Genomic DNA, 19,585 nt, shown 5'->3' with positions numbered 1-19,585 from the left:
CTTCAGTGTAAAAAACTCTTAATCTTGCTTTTTTCTTTTTTCACTTTCTGCATTTGTAAGCCTTCACGTGTTTGTGAACAAGAGACAAGAGAAGTCAAACACAAGAAGAAAGGTGATGACATCAGGCTGCAGGAGGTGGGGGGAAGGAAGGAAAGACAATTGCTCAATTTTGTATTTTTTGATTCTTCTATTTCAATTTATTTATGATTTATCACCTCAACAAAGAAATTTGAAACTTTTTTGCAGATCAGGGGGGTTAGTGGAGGGGAAGGGAGGGGGGGGGGTTGTCCAGCGTGGGCGTTGAATGGCGACGATGGCTGATGACTCAGGTGATGTGTCATGCTGCTATGCTATAAAAGGGAACTTTTACATTTAGTCCACACATACACAAACACACACAAGTACAGTGCACACACTGGACTCAGAAGGAGGTTTGTTTACTACCGCAAGAGAAGAAAAGATGAAATGTAAGTTTGTTTATGATACTTTAAGAATGAATGTGTGTGTGTGTGTGTGTGTGTGTGTGTGTGTGTGTGTGTGTGTGTGTGTGTGTGTGTGTGTGTGTGTGTGTGTGTGTGTGTGTGTGTGTGTGTGTGTGTGGAGGAGGGGGGCTCTGCTGCACGTGGTCTTCACTCTTACTATGAGCCTGAGTAACTTGTGCAAGTGAAAGAATCAATTAGTGAAGGAATAAATAGGTGAGTGGGAAAAATATGTAAGCTGTGTTCAAATGTGATTGAATTTTATTTCACCTTCACAAAATGTTTGGTGTCAGGTAGGGCTGTGATTGGCTGGTCTTATGTGTGGGTATGTGGGTGTGTGTGTGTGTGGTGGGACTTTCCCTTGAGTAGTTTGAACTTGTCAACAATAAGATTTTTTGCAATAATTCGCTTTATTGTTGCAATATCTTCATATACAAATGTACGTTAATATAGAAAAATAACTTAAGTGTATACTTTTACACAATTTGTGTCAGATTAGGGGTTCATGGAGCCTAAAAATCTTGCTCTGATTTGGCCGACCAATCAGAGCTTTCAAGAATCTCTTACGTAGTGATAACTGAATAACTTGCCCACTCCTGACACCACCAGGATGTATGTAAACACAGTTAAATGAATGAAAGTGAAGCTTGTGGTCACAATGAGCAATGAAGCTCTCCAGCCACAGTCCCTGGTGTTATGATGATTCTTACATTGCATAACACTCTTATCCAGTCAAACACAACTAGTCGATTACTAACCAATTAGTAAAACCTGCTGACTCGCCAGTAAACACAGTGTGTGTATATGTCTGAAGGAAGCAAAATTCATGAGTCAGCTAGACAGACGGTGATGTTATCATTGCACATCATCAGGGCACTTATTGTAATGTAGTTTGCACACTCACTGTATGAGGATCAATGCTTTAAGTTTAAGATATGGAGTCACTGACAGTTTTCCCCAGTGGCTGACTCTGGGACTGCAACTCAAGACGTCTCCAGTTCATGGTTGACGTCACGCTATCTGTGTCAGGCTTGATGATGTAAGAGGGAACAAGACGCTGCAACATGAGAAACTGCACATAGCAGTTGCATAGTTTGGAAATGAATAGCCCATTTAAAAGATTTTGAATATATGTTGTACTTATTATTATTAATGACAATTTCCTGAAAAAAGGACAGATGTTTTTAAGGCAATTTTCTTCTCTCTAGAATAAAATCAATCATGTTTAATAATTAGGCTATTGCTACTGTAATATAAAACATTGTATAGATTCATACAAAAGTAAAGCTTTGCTATGTTATCAGATTCTGTATCCGCAGAGACCCTGCTGCCCTCGATTTTGGATTGTAATTGTAATCTTTTTCCTTCCTTTTTCTATCAAAGATAAAAGAAAAAAAGAACAAAGTTCAGTTCTTTCAAACTTCATGGCCAGAAGCAACATCACTTTGGTTAATGGGTGCAGCAGTAACATGCTTACACTTGAAATTATTGTATTCAGTTGTTATAGTTAACATTATGTTAGGCACACCGGCACAAATAAGGACCAAACATACAAATCATGTGGTTCTCTCTTTGTTGTTTTTAAAAAAGAATATTAAGTACAGTTGATCAGTTCAGCTTCAAATGTATCTCAACTGCTTTGAAATTATTCATATTTTTCATCTGAACACACGTAAAAATGTGGCTCACCATAATGATGTTTTATTTAAATGTCAATCATTACTTTTGTGGTTTACCAGTTCTCTGAAAGTCATTTAATTAAAGAGGTTTTTAAGTGGGCATGTGTGTGGCACTTCCTGCCCGATGCTGTCACTTCCCAACAGAAGTTCATCAGAAGTTCTGGCTCAGATGAGGAAATGAGACTGACACGAAATAAGTCAGAAACTGTAGAAGTGTGTGATACGTTACATGGGTGTGTTGATGTTACGTGTGTGAGTGAGCGTGTGCTGACGAAATGGTCTGATAGCTACATTAAAGAGAACCAATTGACTTCTTAAGCAGTTCTGCTCTGACCTGCAATGCTGTCACAGCTTTTTATACTGCCAAATACATGAATGTACTGCCCGGGGATGTTTTTCTAGTATGACACAGGATTTCTGCTGATGTCTTCTTCAGTAGTTTTCCAATAGCGTAATGGAGCTATTCCACATTTTTAGCTTGTGATGACTTACAATGACTTGTTATTGGTTGTAGAAAGATACAACCAAGAAGCTGAGGGTGCACTTTCATTGGCCAATTTGAAAGGCTTCAGCTTTGAGTGAACATCTGTTTGTGATTATTTGGGGATCTAATGGGATGATATGTTTTCAGTGTGGCTCCACTTTTGAACCATCCTATCGGTGCAGTTTTTACTATTATCAGGTAATAACAGGGGTATAGTTTAAGGTCTTTCATCCAGATGTTTCCTCGCATCAGCTCCCCTTTTAAGATATTGGCCTGCCTTCTGTCCAATACAATAGAACGAGATGGCACTTGTGGTGCTTGTGTCGAATGTGATTGTTTTGTGAACTTTAAAAAACCAGCAAGCATTATATTAAGATTTCAAAGATTAAAAAACAAGCTTACTCTAGTGAAAATGTACAGCGATTGTCAGGCTGACCACAGGTCTGCTGTTGAAAAGGGCCTTACTGATTACATTAGTTATTAAAAAATGTAATAAAGTGTATTTCATGTTGATTTTGTATACAAATCTGCTAGACAAGGACAGCTCTCTGAGAATTAAGACAATCAATAAATAGTTAAAAAGCATTTTTAAATAAAAAGAAGAAAAATAATATGCTACATAAAAAACCCATATGGACACGAGGAGAGAAAATGGAAATATGGAAAGTGTATACACTTCTTTTACAGATCTTCCAAAGTTGACTTTATCTTTTGTACCAGAAACAATGTCTTTGGTACAAAAGTGTACTGGATTCTCCTCAAATTGACCTTTGACCTTAAAGTTACTGCAGTGAGTGTCTGAATGGCAGTAAAAGTGTTTAAAGTGCACAGTTTGAGACACTCATTACAAAGTGGATGTTTTCCCTCTAAAGACTGCAGCCTGAGGCGCCAGCCGGGTGACGTCACCACACAGATCGATCTGAGTCAGACCTCTGCTCCCGCTCCCCTCTCCTTTTCTAACAGGAGGCCCAGAGCAGGCAGGGGGTGTGGGGGGAGAGAAACCCACAACATACCTCTCATTCCTTCACCCTGATGTAACACCAACAGACAGCTCATTCCTTTGTTGCTCCGGCTAATGGGTTTTCTGAAGTTGCACAAACCCGTGGATAGATTTACATGAGCTGTCTTGACTGATGTGTTATTTCCTTGATCTCCACTGACAATAAAGCCTCAGAGACCAAGATAAACAAACCACAGGGGATTCATGGGAATTATTCGATCAAAGATTGATTAAAAGAGTTCTGGTTGAACAGACAGAGAGATGACAGCTGGATGATACTTTCTTTGTAAAAAACACAAGGAGGAAATATTCAAACACAGAGGCCCATTCATTCATGAGAGACACATTGACAGCAAATAGTCTGCACACCTGTGGGTCAAATGATGGTGTAATGTGAAAGGTGTTTCCCTCTGTCGTAAACTCATGCAGAATCATCAGTAAAGTTCCCCGAAGCTTTACACAGCGTGTGCACGTCATTCAGCTCTTTGTTTGGGTTTTATGGCCTGCAACTTCTGCTCCATTCACTTTTTATAGCAACAGAAAGAATGTTTTTTCAGTGAAAAAGCTCAAAAAAGAATGGGTGGAGACCAAAAACAGAGGTAAAGGTTGAGTGAATTTGCGACTTAGAGTAATCACGATGTAAGAAACACAGCAATAAAGTATACCCATCCATCTATCTTGGACCTTTTTAGCAGGATTAATGTGAAAGAATGTGTAGATCAATACAAAACATTTAGAAAAACAAACTAATTCTGCCATTTTTGCTGAGATGATTTTTCTCAGGACCACATGACACTGTTTCTCAGAAATACAAATGATCAGTCTGCAGTAATCTCGGTTTCCAACCCCCGCATTAACACACTCGGCCACTAAATTTGCTAGCAGTAAATCATCATCTGACCTATAAACCTCTATTCACATCCGCAGAGCTTTAAATCTGAACTGCTGCATCAGGGTTTTTAAATGTTTGGACAACCCAATGCAACGTATTTCTGATGATCACATGGAATGGCAGTGTTTCTGACATCTGGAATCATCTTGTGTTGACATGTGCATGGTTTTTCTAGATTGAGGTTAGCAATAAAAATGTGTTTCCATGCAGCTTTGTGGTTGTGGGATGCTACAGTCTAAACTGCAGCCAGTAGCCCACCATTGTGTGTGTAGTTTTGAGTGAATCTGTAAACTGAAATGCAATTCTGCAATACATGGCAGTGTGACGAAATAACATTTACAGAAAAGAAACAGGAACATGTCACAAGCGGTGTTTTTTAAATGAATAATCTTGTCTTTTCAGTAATCGATGACTGCACCCCTTGTCTTCTCCACCTGCTGCTATTGGCTGAGCTGTTTGTCCCTTCATCATCTTATCCCGCCTCTCGCTCTCCTCTGTGTGGCATGTTGAGATCCATGATCCATCAGGTGGAAAGGTTGACGAAATTATCCGGAAAATTCCATAACTTGGTAAGATTTCTCTATACTCCCTGGCCCGGCTAATGAATTGATATTAAATGTGTTTTCATCTTAAATATGCTCAGTTTATAGATGTCCAATCAGGGTAGAAAGAGAAAAAAAGCTATATATTTGGTCTTATTGATTTCTGTTTGAACCTTTTATCCAAGTTCTTTCTGAATTTGCTCAAAATCCAAGTTATATCTTAGAATTTTTCATTTTTTAAAGCCAACTTCTTTTCCCATCATGCTCCAAACAGACAGGTAAAGAACTTGAACACCTAGAGGTTGCGGGAAACAGACTGGCCGGTCTTCCTGACATGGAACACACTGCGGCTCATATCGACTCACTGAAGGTAAAGGACTAGAATCAAGGAAATCATTTATATATAGAAAGGTTGTTTGTTGTAGGTAGGTCTATAATGGCTCTCTGTCTACTCAATGTCTTCACAGGTGAATGAGTCGCTCTCCCAGTTGTTCATGTACACTCAGTCCTTCAGGCTGCATGTTGATTGGTTGAAAACAGCCAAAGAAAACGTCAGTCTGTCCTCCCAGCCAGCAAAGGAGGCCAACACTCACCTCCTTCATCTGTCCACCTTCCTGAATGCATCACTTCACCAGGTGAGAGGAGCAGCATTGTTTGGTTCATATACAGGGATGATTTGAATCCCAAACATTTCAAACTAAATAAAACAGGAGATTCACTAAAAGAAAGAAAACAAAATCTAAAAACTTCTTGTTGTCAAGGGGTGGATTTCCCATTAAGCTATACAAAGTGTATCCCTAAATGGGAATTCATCTTATGTTATTTGACTTCTGAGCCACAGCCATACCCTCTACTAAACTCTGATCATCCTTTGTATCTTTAGATCGGCGAAGAGGTGCCTCCTTCGGAGTCTCCCTCCCTCCCTGAGGTCTCCACGCCCTTCGATGTGCTTCAGTTCTCTGTTGAGATCTCTAAACGGCTACGAATGTTTTGCTTCTGGTCAAAAAGGGTTTTGTTGACTATCCAGAGACTATCCCAATGCCCTTGACATTAAGCTTCAGCACATAAGCAACTGCAAATATCTTCCCACAAAAACGCTGTTAACTATTGGGAGTTTTACCAAGTGAAGAATTTTAGACATGGAAATGCCAAGTCAGTTGGTCCAGAATGAAAAATCTCAACATCTATTGAATGTATTGATCTGGCGTTTACAACAGATGCATGGTGGATGCATTTAAATGACTTGTGATCCCCTGACCTTTCCTGTAGCACCACCGATAGGTCAAATTCCACTTATCCAGTGAAACATTTCCATGTCCACTGGATGGTTTGGCAAAAATGTGATACAAACATTCATGGTCCACAGATGATAAATCCTATTGACTTTGATGATCTATTGAATTTTGACTTAGACTTTTCCATAAACCTAAAATCCCACCATTAAGTTTACACATACGGTCTTAAAAGAAATGTCTGTCCATGCCATGAAATTTAGTTCACTTTAATTCACTTACCCCTCAACATGATTTGTTTCCCTTTAATGATCTTTGACTTCTTACTCCACCACTTGGTCAACATTGTACCTAGTCCAATATCTTGGTTTATGACTAATAACCGGAAAAGCTAGTGACATTCCCAACAGTATTACCTTTGTGTTTTGTGCAAAACGTTAGCATGCTAACATGCTAAAATAAGACGAGGAACCTGCTTAGCATTGGCATGTTAGCATTATCATTACAAGCTAGCTTAAGATAGAATCAAGCAATGAGTATAATAAGAATTTCCAGGAGTCATATAATCGCAGAGTTAAAACAGTTTTGATGCTAATGCAGCTACATTTTAGAACGTTGAGTTCTACAGTTCAGCTGTAAAACAGAATGTACGTTTTTGGCATGTTTTTAAGAAAGTGTGAGTATGCTTCGTTTGACATGTTGCCGGTTAAAATGTGCCCTACTAATGCACTCTGCAGAGGCACACCTGTTACCCTTTGGGACTGTTTACATTCACAGTGCCTGCTAAATGTTGATGGAGAAATATTGTGAAACAATTAATATTTTTATACTATTGTTTTTTTATCTATTTAGTATTCTATTTATGAGCTTTTTATATTATATGACATAGTAAGATGCAGGCATCTCACTTTTTTGTATGGGTTATCTATGTATTATTTAATAATATTATTAATAAAGTATTGTCAGACTGTAGTTCATTTACAGTATTATTTATACATTTTGTATGTTTTCTTTTTGTAAGTTTAGTCATTAATAAAGTTTGACACTTGAAACCGAAATCTGACTGCTCCATGGTGATTTTCTGTACTTCTTTATTTATCACACTTTACACTCACTTCACCAATGATTTAATCCAAAACCTGAATAACTGTGAGGTTGAAACAGTCTTATTGGTTGAAATGAACCAAGGCAAGGCAAGGCAAGAATAAAAAAAAGATTTAATTTAATTTGGAAGTTAAAAGGGATTTCCTTTTGTTGCTAAAGTAATCTGTAAATCAAATAAATGAATAGGTAACTTGCCTTTTTGTCAACATTTTGACCATAGCTGGAAAGCACAGGTGTTACTAATCTGACTAACGATGCCTCTTTTCTACTCAGGTGTCCCATTAAGCAATGAGAGAGTGACTGTTAGCCACCATGCAGGAACACAAATTCAGACATCATTAAATACATTATTTTCGCCTGTGCTTTTTCTGTACTTTAACAGAATGCCTTGTGTGAAAAAAGCCACAAAAAAACAATATGTGTGTCCGTGCCTTACAAACTCTACTCAGTAACCATTACCAAATGGTAAAATAAGCCACAATGATGTTTAACATTTAGATGTAAGAAATACTTGGATAGGGAGAGATAATGGTCATAACGTGAATAAACCAACACTGACCTTTGATGCAAAACAGTGTGCAAAGAGAAATGTCAGTCAGAGATCTCGTCCCAAAATAAAAAACACTTTGTTTTCTCTGTTTGTGTTGTTATGAATTTGCTTTGCATTTTTTAACAACTTGTACATACTGTATAAACATTAACTGTACCCATTAAAGATGAGAGCAGCACTATGTCAGTGCCTTGCAGATTAAATGGCTCCGCCCACTTTCTGGTGAAAACTTGGAATTGGTCCCAAATGGGAAAAATTGTTTAATCATGCCTAAAAGCTGCTGTGTCATATATTGCACTTCAAACAACAAAAAATGTCCAAAGTTCAGATGTTCTATACTTTTCCTTAGAAAAAAAGGGAAAGAAAAGAAGAGTCCAACATAAACAAAGTCTTATCCAACAATACATTAATTATATATTTGTACTTAACAGTACTTTATATTAAAGGCATCTGGATTTGAAAAACTGGTTTCAAACCTATCACATCTAGTTAACTGTGATCTTGTAAAACCTGTGTTCCCATACAACAAAACTGCATTGTCATTTCTAGCTGCTGTGAAGTTTTGTTTTTGTTGTATTTCAATTTAAAGCAGTGACCACATGTTTACAACTGTAACCAAAGTCTGGAGAAAAAAATCCCTCAGAATGTAATGGAGAATGCAAAAAGTTGTATGGGAACATAATGACGCTGGAGACGGCTCTCTGCTTTCATGTGATTATAGGGCAATAACAAACCCATAAAACTAAGCGTTACTGACACTGTCTGCCTGAGCAGCTGCCTCTCCTCTAACAAACGATACATTATTACTAATGCTCCACATCTGCAGCTGCAATGCAAACACTCATCCAATCCAATCCACTTTATTTATAGAGCACATATTAAAAACAGAGGGTTTACCGAAGTGCTTCACAGCAAACATAACATTATAATAAAATATAATATTACAATAATAGATAAAAGGCACACATAAGAATAGATAAAAGGCATACATAAAGGCTATGGACAGACAATAAAAGCATAAAAATCGATAAAACATAACTCAAACTGACTCGAAAGCGAGGGAAAAGAGGCGGGTCTTCAGGCGGGACTTAAAAGTTTGAAGGGTGGGCGACAATTTGACATGGGGGGGCAGGTCGTTCCAGAGCCTGGGGGCTACCACTGAGAAGGCTCGGTCTCCCCTGGTCTTTTTCTTGGTTTTTGGGACTACTAGCCGCAGCTGATCAGCCGACCTCAAAGCCCTTGAGGGGGTGTACACCTTTAGGAGGTCGGAGATGTACAGAGGGGAAAGCCCATTGAGCGATTTAAAAACAAAGAATAACATCTTAAAATGAACTCATAAACTCATAAATCACTGAGGTTAAAGGCCTCCACACAAGGCCGACCACTGGCGTTCAGCTGTGCCCTGTGTGAGCGACATGGAGTTACACAAAGTGACTTGTATAATGTCAGCGTGTTGACATGTGGCAGACAGATGATCTCACACACAGACGGACTTTCGCTGTAACCAACGCTGGCGTGAGTGATCCTGCAGTTGCACGGACTGCGGTAACAAGTAGCAGCTGAGAGTTTCATCTGCAAACCACATGGGGTCTGAGTAGAGGAACATTCTTTGACTGTAAATAGAGAGAGAGGGAAAACAAGCTTTGTATGCAGAGAGGGAAAGAGAGTGATATGCAATACAGAGATTTGTTGATTGACAGATCAACAGCTAAATAATGTCTGGATGCCCCTCTCTACATATTTTCCCAGGCAAACATGTTATGTTGTTCTTCGACCTGCTGCCAGAGGACAGTGTTTCATGCAGCTTGTAGTTAAACCACAGCTGAGCAGATGATATTCTACTAGAAAGAGTGTGAAGACAGACCCAGGGTGAATTTACTTTTGCTGTTCTGATCAGAGTTCCTCCAAATAACAATGCATTTTTCACCAAGATTCTTGTATAATTGCCTACGCCAATGGAACTAAGCATAACGTAGGATTTATTTGTTTATGTTTATTGTTAAAAAAATGTCACCTGAATTCGTGCCATCGAAAGTAAATCTATGTTGTGTTATAGGCAATACAACCACTTTGACAACGCTCTCCTCACCTAAAGTAGGTTAGTCATTTTTACCCGAATCATAATGCTTCTCTAAACCTTACTAAGTAGATTTTCGGCCTAAACCAAGAACCAAACCTCAACCATAGTGTTGTAACATTAAAAAACATATACATTTTTAACAGTGATTCATAGACAAATGATGTCAACCTGCTTATAAAGGCATCAGATAAGAAATTGCAAAAAGGTTCCAGAAACTATCTCCTACAATATATATATATTGCACTTTTTTTACATTCAGTAACTGGGGTCTACAAGGTTAGGGTTACAATGAGATTACATGCTGTTTAAGGATTTTTATAGAATTAAAGTTTACCAAGTTTATTCTTATGTATATGTTATAACATCTTGAATTTTTTATATCAGCACATGACTTGGTTGCATACTTTATAATTCGACAACACACACACACAAACACACAGTCTTGTTCATAACAAACTCCCAGTCAACAGTTACTCCCATCAATAGAGCACACACAGGGTGGGATAGAGAGAGAAGTTAATGTTGAAATGAGGGATGGAAAGTAGAACAACACACAAACACAGGCACACACACACACACACACTGAACCACATGCAGGGCACTCTCCAGGACCCAGAGGGAGGACAGGAGGGAGGAGTGGAGGTGAGGACAGATCACTTTGGGATAAAAGTTGCAGCTGCAGCCAACAGCAAAGCCATTAGGAAGCTCGCCGGACAGTGTGCAGAGTTCCTCTACGGACAACCGAACTCTGTCTGCCGCACACTGAGACTCACACAGTTTTATACTTAAGGTGGAAAGAAGACGGAACAGATGAGGACCCATGGGAGATTTGACAGGTGCACCTGCTAAATGAAGATTATTTATGCTGTACAGATATCTAACTGAAGGTCAACGGTGCTGAACTGAACCACGGCTGCAAAATGACAGTAAGTAAAAACTGGTGCATGGATTCGCTCACTGCTCCGAAGCATACGTAGGTAAGGTCTTCATAGACTTTTATAAATAGAAGAAAATGTTAATTGCATGTAGCTATACCATGCTGATAGTTTTGAGGATTTATATTCTGAAACATCAGTGTTCTTCTGTGTACGATGAAAGGTGAATGGAATATTATTTGTGGTGCTCACAGCATTGAGCCCCCATGTTAAAGGTAAACTAAAATTCTGTAATTGTTTGCAAAGCAGAATATTAGAGACTCATATGTCAGACTGGATAAATAAAAGCAGAGCTATCTTCATGGTGAGACTCCACTGTACATTGGAGAAAAATACATTTCTATGAATTTAAATTATAATGTATGATCAGATGTAGGATGCTATTTATGTGTGGACTATACTTGGATAATATTTGATTATAATTTGATTTATGTGGTATAGATTGTAAATGTATTTTTTATTTATAAATTAGGAACATTTTAAAATAATCATCATCAATGTCTGAAGTCATATAGGACTTAATATTTTTTTTTGTTTTGTTTTATTATATTACAACAATAGATTATATCACGATCATTATAGTCCTAAATGTGCATTTGCCCCACAATGTCAATGCAATACAAGTGAAATGTTGTAAAATGTTACAACATTTGCACTGCTTTGCTTTACCTAAAAACTGGAAAATGATGGCTTATTTTGCAAGTTCAACAAAGAACAAAGTAAACTCGTAAAAAATATTTATCAAGTATGTTTTGATGTGTTATGAGATGCTAAATCAATGACACTAAATATACTTCATGTATATCCATATGGACTGTACGCTTTTATCTTTATTCATTTAATATATATTAAAAAAAAATAATCAATATTTGGTTCTATACATTTTTGGAAATACATTTACATAATTTACCTAAATGGTGGTTGAAAGACTTGTGGAAGATTTATTGTAAAATAATTGTTCAAAATGCACCAGAAGTCAAAGGAAAGCAGCAGGTTGCTATGATGCTCGTATATTTTTTCAAAATGTGTTCAGTCACTATTACAAAATGTATGTTACCTGCTACTACTACTTCTACTACTTCTACTACTACTACTATTACTCACTAGCTCTCAAGCTGATGATGTTATCATCCATCACACTTAATCCCCAGAGATCCATTTCTAGGTGGAGGACATTTGTCTCTTATGTAACGTGGCGTCTGACGGGGAAGTTGTTGAAAACAGGCGTCACCTCTTTTGACACTCGTCCAAACACGATCAGCCTCGAGTCTGTCAGTTATGCTGCTTGCTGGTTTCACTCTAACCCACTAATCCTCTGCAATGTGTGGCTGCATTTTCTATTCCCACCATTAGTACAATGGTGCAAATGATTCCACTTATGGGCTGGAATCTTCTGCTTCATTGTTATCCTCAACACAGAAAAAAACAAGTTTCTCCAAATGTGATGATTTTGGAAAAAATTGTTTTAAGGACCTCTGGAGTCCGGGGCTAATTTGGCAGTTTTTGCATACTTTTGATTGTTTTGTTTTTTTAGGAAAACCCCGCCTATATAACCTGATAGTTCTTTTTTTCATTTTGACATGAACATGTTGGACCCAAAATCACAAAAAAAATAAAAAACGGATTTTGAAAAATATATTATTTTTACTATGTGTAACTCAAACATGCACAGCGAAACATTTTGAAAGCTTGAAATATATACATGGGATGTCACGATGATAATGTAAATGTTTGATCGAGGTAGCATGAACCTATATACAAATGTTATGAACAAATAGCAGGTGTATCAATAGGCGTCTTTCCCTCATTCCTCAAAGTTCTGTCAACCATGACACAGAAGGCACAACAAAACATTTAAAAGCTTAAACAATATACATGGGATGTCATTCTAATAAGGCAAAAGTTTGATTGACGAAAGCATATACATATACATAATATACAAATATATATAACTGGTGTAAAAAAATCTGTTTTCTTTCATCCTTATCTGTGCCACTGTGCCAATTCAAAACTGTTTCTGTGAACTATGACACAGAGGGCAACATCACAGGCCTTGCACTTCCACGGTGTGAGGTTCCTTCTCCTGATAACTTCATGGCAATGTTGGCAGGTCCTGCGTCCTTGTGTGGCCTTTTCACTGGCATCTGTTGCCACGGTGATGGCAACAGGAACATGATGAGCGCTCCTCTTGATAGACAGTCCTGTCCTGTCTACTCCACACAGCTGGGACACCAGTTCAGCCATGAAGTCTTTGTGTGTCATGTGACCTGCTGTGTGTTGCTGACGTCACAGTGCAGGATGTAAGAATTGGTTGTGGCAATGTCTACAAAGTGCATGAAGAGGGTCCGATACCAGCGGGCTCTTTTGCAGTGGGTGGAGTAGTACTGAATCAGTTGGTCAGGCAGGTCAACTCCACCGATGTTTTTGTTGTAGGTAATGGTGGGGGTGGGGCAAGGAATGTCCTTCACTGCCCAGTGTCCATCTTCACCCTTCACTCTCCTCTGGACTGCCTCACCTGGAAAAGCCGGATGGATTGTGGAGCACACAGACACTTCCCGTGTGTCCATCCACTTCACAAACACCAGGGACACTCTTTCCTGAGGTCCCTGTATGTTCCACACGCTCCAAACTTCATGCTGGCCAAGTCATGGAACAATTTTGGACTAGAAAAAAAATGTCCATGTACATGTTGTGTCCTGTGCCGAGATATTATGGCTGAATAAGCTCTATAACAGCATCATAAGAGAGTCCATGTTCAGTGTGTGTGTGCTTTCCCATGATAAATATTAGCCATTCCTTGACTCAGCCAGCACGAAGAGCTTGTTCCCCCATTTTGTGGGCTTGTCCCCATGTATTGAGTCATGCCAGTTTTGGCCTTAGCTGCTACCATCCTTTCATCTACATCCAAATCCTTCCTTGGGTGATTCTGAGCCTGGCAAGTACTTCTGATGTCATCAATGAGAGGCTATGTCTTACCTCTCGTTGTCACAAAAGAAGGGTCCTCCACTTCATCATCCAAGTAGTCAAGTTCAGCGCTCTCTTCAAGAAAGAATGGCCAGTTAGCCAAATCGTTTGATGTTGACCTCAAGTGTTCAACACATTTCTTTCAGACAGACCTGAATAGCTCAGTAATTAGAGCCCAGACAAAACACTGAGAGGGTCAGAGTTCAGTTTCCTGTGAGACCACCAGCACAAAATGCATTCACACATGTATCAGACATGCGCCTAACATAACACTGTAGTATATGCTGCACTGTCATAGCAATTTGAAAAAAAAATATTGAAAAATTGGATTATCTTTATTAGTGATCTTAGAGTAATGGTTTGAAGTATTTTTTTTTTTTTGTAACACATTTTCCGATTAAATACATCTCTGGTTGCTGTTTCAGTTGATTTTAGAAAGTCATTTGAGATTAAAAAAACAATCAATAATTCCCTGCATATTAAACCCTTGTATTTTCAAGTTTTACATTTCAAGCTGGAAAACATTTAATCACAAAATGTGGCCAAGTACATGTTGCAAGTGTTTGTGTCTGTTAAGTGTGAAGGATGCCTCAGTTGGGAATTCACAGTATCTGAATGCTGCACATTCACAGCTCTGAGTTGTCCTTTAATGAGCTGTAATGAGCTGCCCCATGTCTGGATGTGCGGTGACACCAAAGCCAAGCCTGGACCCAAGTGTGGCAGCTGTGGTGGAAACATCGACGTACCACCAGACAAAACAAAGATCAGTGTGTCTGTGTGTGACAGGATTTCATGAGGCTATTAACGGACATGTTAATACCCGTAGCTCATCTCGGGTTACGTGTTACATTCCAAAGAGCTGCAAGGTACTCCACTCTGAAAACAAGCATTTAATGTTGTGGTTATTCAGGTTAAATGTAGACTTCTGGTTTAACATGATTCATGCACTTGTGAAATTCCGAAAGCCTTTAAAGATGATTGTCAAAAGTCAAAGGCCTATTGTCACTGAGGGATTTTGATGTCATACCAGGAAATCATATAAATTATTTTCTGCTTGTCAATTTGTTTTCCAGGAAAACAACTTCGTATGGTCTAGGTTTAGGAAAAGAAGAGTTTGGGTTAAAATTAGTACCTTTTATTTGGAAGTTTTTTGCCACATCCATTCATCGCAACCTCATCCCTATGTGGTTATTGTTGTACTACGTGACTTGACTTCCTATTTTACTTACCTTTAGAATCCCAGTAGGCATCTGAGGTTGATAGCCTCTGGAGGCCACTGCCACATTTTTAAGGGGTGTAGCCAGAATATATTCTGGCAAAAACTTCCTTTTCTGTGAGCCGGTCAATTTTTGAGACTGGGAGTATCTTGGAGACTTAGCTTTAGACGGGAGGTGAGCATTATTCAGTCATTTTGCTTGTTAACGTCAGTCAAAAGTCTCTACAACCGGAATAATGTTGTGATTAGTACACCTCATCTGATCAGATGTCAAAATATCAGAATGTCTTCCAAACCTTTCGGGTTTGATAGTCTTTCAACTAACCCTAACGCTAACCCTGAGCCCAACTCTGCTGCAAACAAACACATTGATGGTTGTCTTTTGTTCTGTGTGTATCCAGGCTGCCACAAAGCTTCTGGATGAGATGTGTCATCTGTCTGTTCAGTCTTTGACACCAATGGACACATCGGAGCACTTTAAGGTCCTAAAGCTCCTGGGTGAAGGCTCGTATGGCAAAGTCATGCTAGCTGTACACAAGCAGAACGGTAATGGGGAATCCAATGTTCATTTTGTGCCATGAAACTGAAAAAAAAAAACATTTACTTACTTACTATTTACTTTCCTGTGTGTCCTCCAGGTACACCGATGGCTCTGAAGTTCTTCCCTCGAGAGTCCACGTCTCTTTTCTCTTTCCTGAGGGAGTACAACCTCTCTCTGTCGTTCTGCACCCACCCGTCCCTGACCAGAGCGCTGGGAATTGCCTACTCCACACCGTCACACTACGTCTTCGCTCAGCAAGCAAGCCTCTTTGGTGATCTGTACGATGTCATCTTGCCTGAGGTATATGCTGATTTCAATCGAGCTCTCATGTGTTGTATGAATAGCACAAAACATATTGTATGAATTAGGTTGTTCCTGTTCAGTTTTCTACGATTTGTTGAAATGCTGAATTACATATCCATATCCTTCCAACATCCCCAACCCGTTTTCCTCACCAGATCGGTATGGAGGAGGACTGTTGTCAGCGGGTGGTGTCCCAGCTGTGTGGGGCTCTATCCCACCTGCACTCTCTTGGCTTTGTACACCGGGATGTCAAACCAGAGAACGTCTTTCTGTGTGACTCCGCTTGCCGCTGGGTCAAACTTGGAGACTTTGGCATGGTTGGTATAGAAATTATACATTACTTTTACTGCATTAGGAAACTTCAACGTTCCATCATTGACAGGGATGGTATTGCCTGAAAAGCTCAGTGTGTCTAATACAGATGCTAAATGGTGCCTTGTGTGTTGATATTAAGAAGCCGACGCCCACTAACCAAGCTTAGGTAAAAGAACGCCATGACTCAGTGGCAGGGCATTCTGAAAGGGGTCTTTCTGAAAGTCATAGACAAACCATCTTATAGGTTTAAAGGTCTCCTATTATACTGTTTTTCATCAATATATTATAGGTCTCATATATATACAAAACATGTCTCTGAAGTGTTTGGCTCGAAATACCAGACAGATCATGCATTGTAGCATCCCATAAACCCCTCTGTTTCAGCCCTGTTTCAAAAGTGCTGATTCTGTCTTTGACTTTAGATGAAAGGAGGAGATTCAGGTGATAAAGTGGGCGGGTGTTACCTTGGTTGGTGATTGGCTAGTGGTTACCCAAGCCAAAAAATCGTTATGACATCATAAAGTGGCCAAAATCTGGTCAGCTCATTTTCAGACAGGTTTTTATATAAATGGATCAGGACAAAAATAATATGTTTTCCTGAAACTTTCAGAATCTCTTTACACAGAGGGGACACATGTTTATGTATAAAAGACATGGAAAAGCCAGTTGAGTAGCACTTAAAATGGTTTGGCTCTATGAAACCTAATGTACTTATATGATTCTGTTTTCTTCAAGTTTGTATTTTCTTGGTCGAATGCACTTATTGTAAGTCGCTTTGGATAAAAGTGTCAGCTAAATGCAATGTAATGTAATGGAAAAAAAGTGGATTTTGCACAATAGGTGACCTTTAAAGGATTTTAATCAATTTAAGGTAGCTTGTAACCTTTTCTTGATTACATTATATCACTGTATTTTGACATATCTCTCTGTGGTCACCAATTTGTTATAGAAAAGTGTCAAATGAATGAATGTTCTCCACCAGGTGAAGGCCACAGGCACCAGGGTCCCGGAGGTCTGGTACAGCTCCCCTTACTGCACCCCTGAGGCGGAAATCGCTCGTGGAAATGAGGATAGTTGGGGGAGCATTAGTGACGGGCGTAATGCCGTTAAAAACGACGAAGAGAAGAAAAAGAATGAAAGGGTCTGGGTTTCTGTCCAGCCCAGCACGGACAGCTGGGCCCTGGGCATCTTGACCTACGCCATGCTCACCGGCAGTCATCCCTGGGCTGAAACAGCCAGCAATTGCGGCTCATACCTGAAGTTTATGGAATGGTTTGACAGATCAGAGGGACCCAATGATTTACTGGACGTGTGGGCAGAGCCACAAAGGGAGAGTGCACAGCAGGTCATTGATTTATACGAGGCAGAACTTGAAAAGGAAGATCGACCTCCAGTTGCGGCCCAGTTTGCATGTTTCACCCCGCTGGCCTGCTCCTTCTTCCAGTCGCTTCTAGACCCCAGGCAAGGGTTTCGCGGTCAACCTGAGATTGCGCTGAATTATCTTGGAGGGGACTGGGTGATGGAGAAGGAAAGGGTGAGGCTGGAGGAGGAGAGGAAGAAAAGTAGAGGGAAAGGACCAATCAGGAACATGAAAGAAATGGTGGGGAAAGAAGAGAGATAAGGAGTCATAATAATGAGAACGCTGGTAAATGATGAAGCAAACGTAGCATAGCAAACATATTTTATATTGTGTCATAGGCTATTGTGCAATAAGTTAAAAACACTGTTTCTCAAGTAACAGATTTTTGCTGCTTTCCATTGTTTTTGTGACTGTAAATTAATTTAATTTCTACTTTTTATAACACAAGAAAACAATAATCATTCTCAACTCTCTGAAGGTTTGAGAGCTACTGGTGATGGCGTTTTTTTTGGCAGTTAATATTTAAAATATATATAAATGAATTAGAATGTTTTCTTTAGCCTTAATACCTTTATCATAAATGTTAGAATAAAATGGCTTTAAAAAAAGTGGAACAGCTGCATACATGGGAATTATTACTGTTGTTGACCATTATGTCCTTGTGAAAGATACCATCTTAAGCGCACAACATCTATATATACATTTAAAGTTTTTGGTGTGTTCATCATAGTCGGCTATGAAATGTATATAGACTGCACTAGTGCCAAGTCTTTAGAGCCGTAAACACGTCAGCAGCAGGCTGAGAGGTGCCACAAACACTTTGATCCGGCTTCCAAGCTTTAAAAACTGTTTTAAAGAGCACAAATATTAGTAAATATTAACTTATATAAAGGCACTTTATGAAAGTAGATATGTTTGCGCTGCACACATATATTTAAGTAGCCCGTGTACTGTTCAGACGAACTGTAAACGTGGTGGGCGTTTAGCAGCTTTTAGCTAACTCAAGTTTTTTAGCTTGTTAGCACTTGACATGTTTGCTGTAGCACTTTGTACATAACTAAAAATCATGTAATCTTGTACTTTTTATGGTACAATTAATAACAATTAAATGAGTGTGTGATTCATTCAATGTTTAAATATGTATGTGCACTATGTAAAATACATTTTGCAGTCTATAAAATAAAATGTTAAGGCAATAAAACGTTTTTATTGTCAAAGTATCTATTATGAACAGTTTGATGACACAATAAATCAATATTATTCATATTCAAGACCCTGCATCTGTTATTTAACCAAATTGTTTTTTAAATATGTATGTTGACCTAATAAACCATGACGGCAATGTGGTATGGTCGTATCTCAATATTATACTTGTAAGATTATACACCAATGCAAATAGATCACATGCACACACGAAGCGTCCACACAGAGTGAAGACCATCTGGAGAGCTTCCCCAGATGTTTTCAAAAATAGATCCGCTGTCGTAAATTTGACACTACAACCTCTCAACACTCAGCTCACAGCTCTAACCCCTTATCCTCGCAGAGCAGCCAAGTCACACACTGGACACACTGTTTCACATGCAAATACAATCTACTACAGAGATTTCAGCACACAGTGGACCACATTGACTTCTGACACAGAACTGGAAACAGTACTTTAGAAAGAAAAATACATAGACAGTGCTACTGGATTCAAATGCAATTTGGGAAGTACTCCACACACAATACAGGTGATACATTCTGAACAATAGGTCATCAGATCCGCTGATATGAAATAATGCCCCGTTATATTTGCCAAATGTTCACTTGATTCTATTTATTTGGGCTAAAAGGTAAACATGATCAGCTTTTTTGAGGAACAACATTATGTTGTGTGTTGTTCCTACAGTATATGAGATCATTTTAC

General features: G+C 39.0%; 2 protein-coding genes across 2 annotated transcripts; both read left to right on the top strand.

Annotated features, from left to right (window-relative positions):
* The first annotated feature begins 402 nt into the window (after window positions 1-402).
* Window positions 403-7,268, top strand: il11b (interleukin 11b). The gene is made up of 5 exons (XM_034125101.1): window positions 403-467; window positions 4,937-5,103; window positions 5,351-5,446; window positions 5,544-5,711; window positions 5,960-7,268. The coding sequence occupies exons 1-5, from the start codon at window positions 461-463 to the stop codon at window positions 6,122-6,124; spliced, it is 603 nt and encodes a 200-aa protein (XP_033980992.1). The 5' UTR covers window positions 403-460; the 3' UTR covers window positions 6,125-7,268.
* A 3,398-nt stretch (window positions 7,269-10,666) lies between these two features.
* On the top strand, window positions 10,667-18,938 carry si:ch211-171h4.3 (serine/threonine-protein kinase SBK1). The gene is made up of 5 exons (XM_034125100.1): window positions 10,667-10,968; window positions 15,559-15,703; window positions 15,796-15,998; window positions 16,157-16,318; window positions 17,299-18,938. The coding sequence occupies exons 1-5, from the start codon at window positions 10,963-10,965 to the stop codon at window positions 17,935-17,937; spliced, it is 1,155 nt and encodes a 384-aa protein (XP_033980991.1). The 5' UTR covers window positions 10,667-10,962; the 3' UTR covers window positions 17,938-18,938.
* Window positions 18,939-19,585: the final 647 nt, after the last annotated feature.

The sequence above is a fragment of the Trematomus bernacchii genome, unplaced genomic scaffold (genome assembly GCF_902827165.1).
Source record: "Trematomus bernacchii unplaced genomic scaffold, fTreBer1.1, whole genome shotgun sequence".
Classification (NCBI taxonomy): Eukaryota; Metazoa; Chordata; class Actinopteri; order Perciformes; family Nototheniidae; genus Trematomus; species Trematomus bernacchii.
This window is presented reverse-complemented; position numbering and strand designations above follow the sequence as displayed.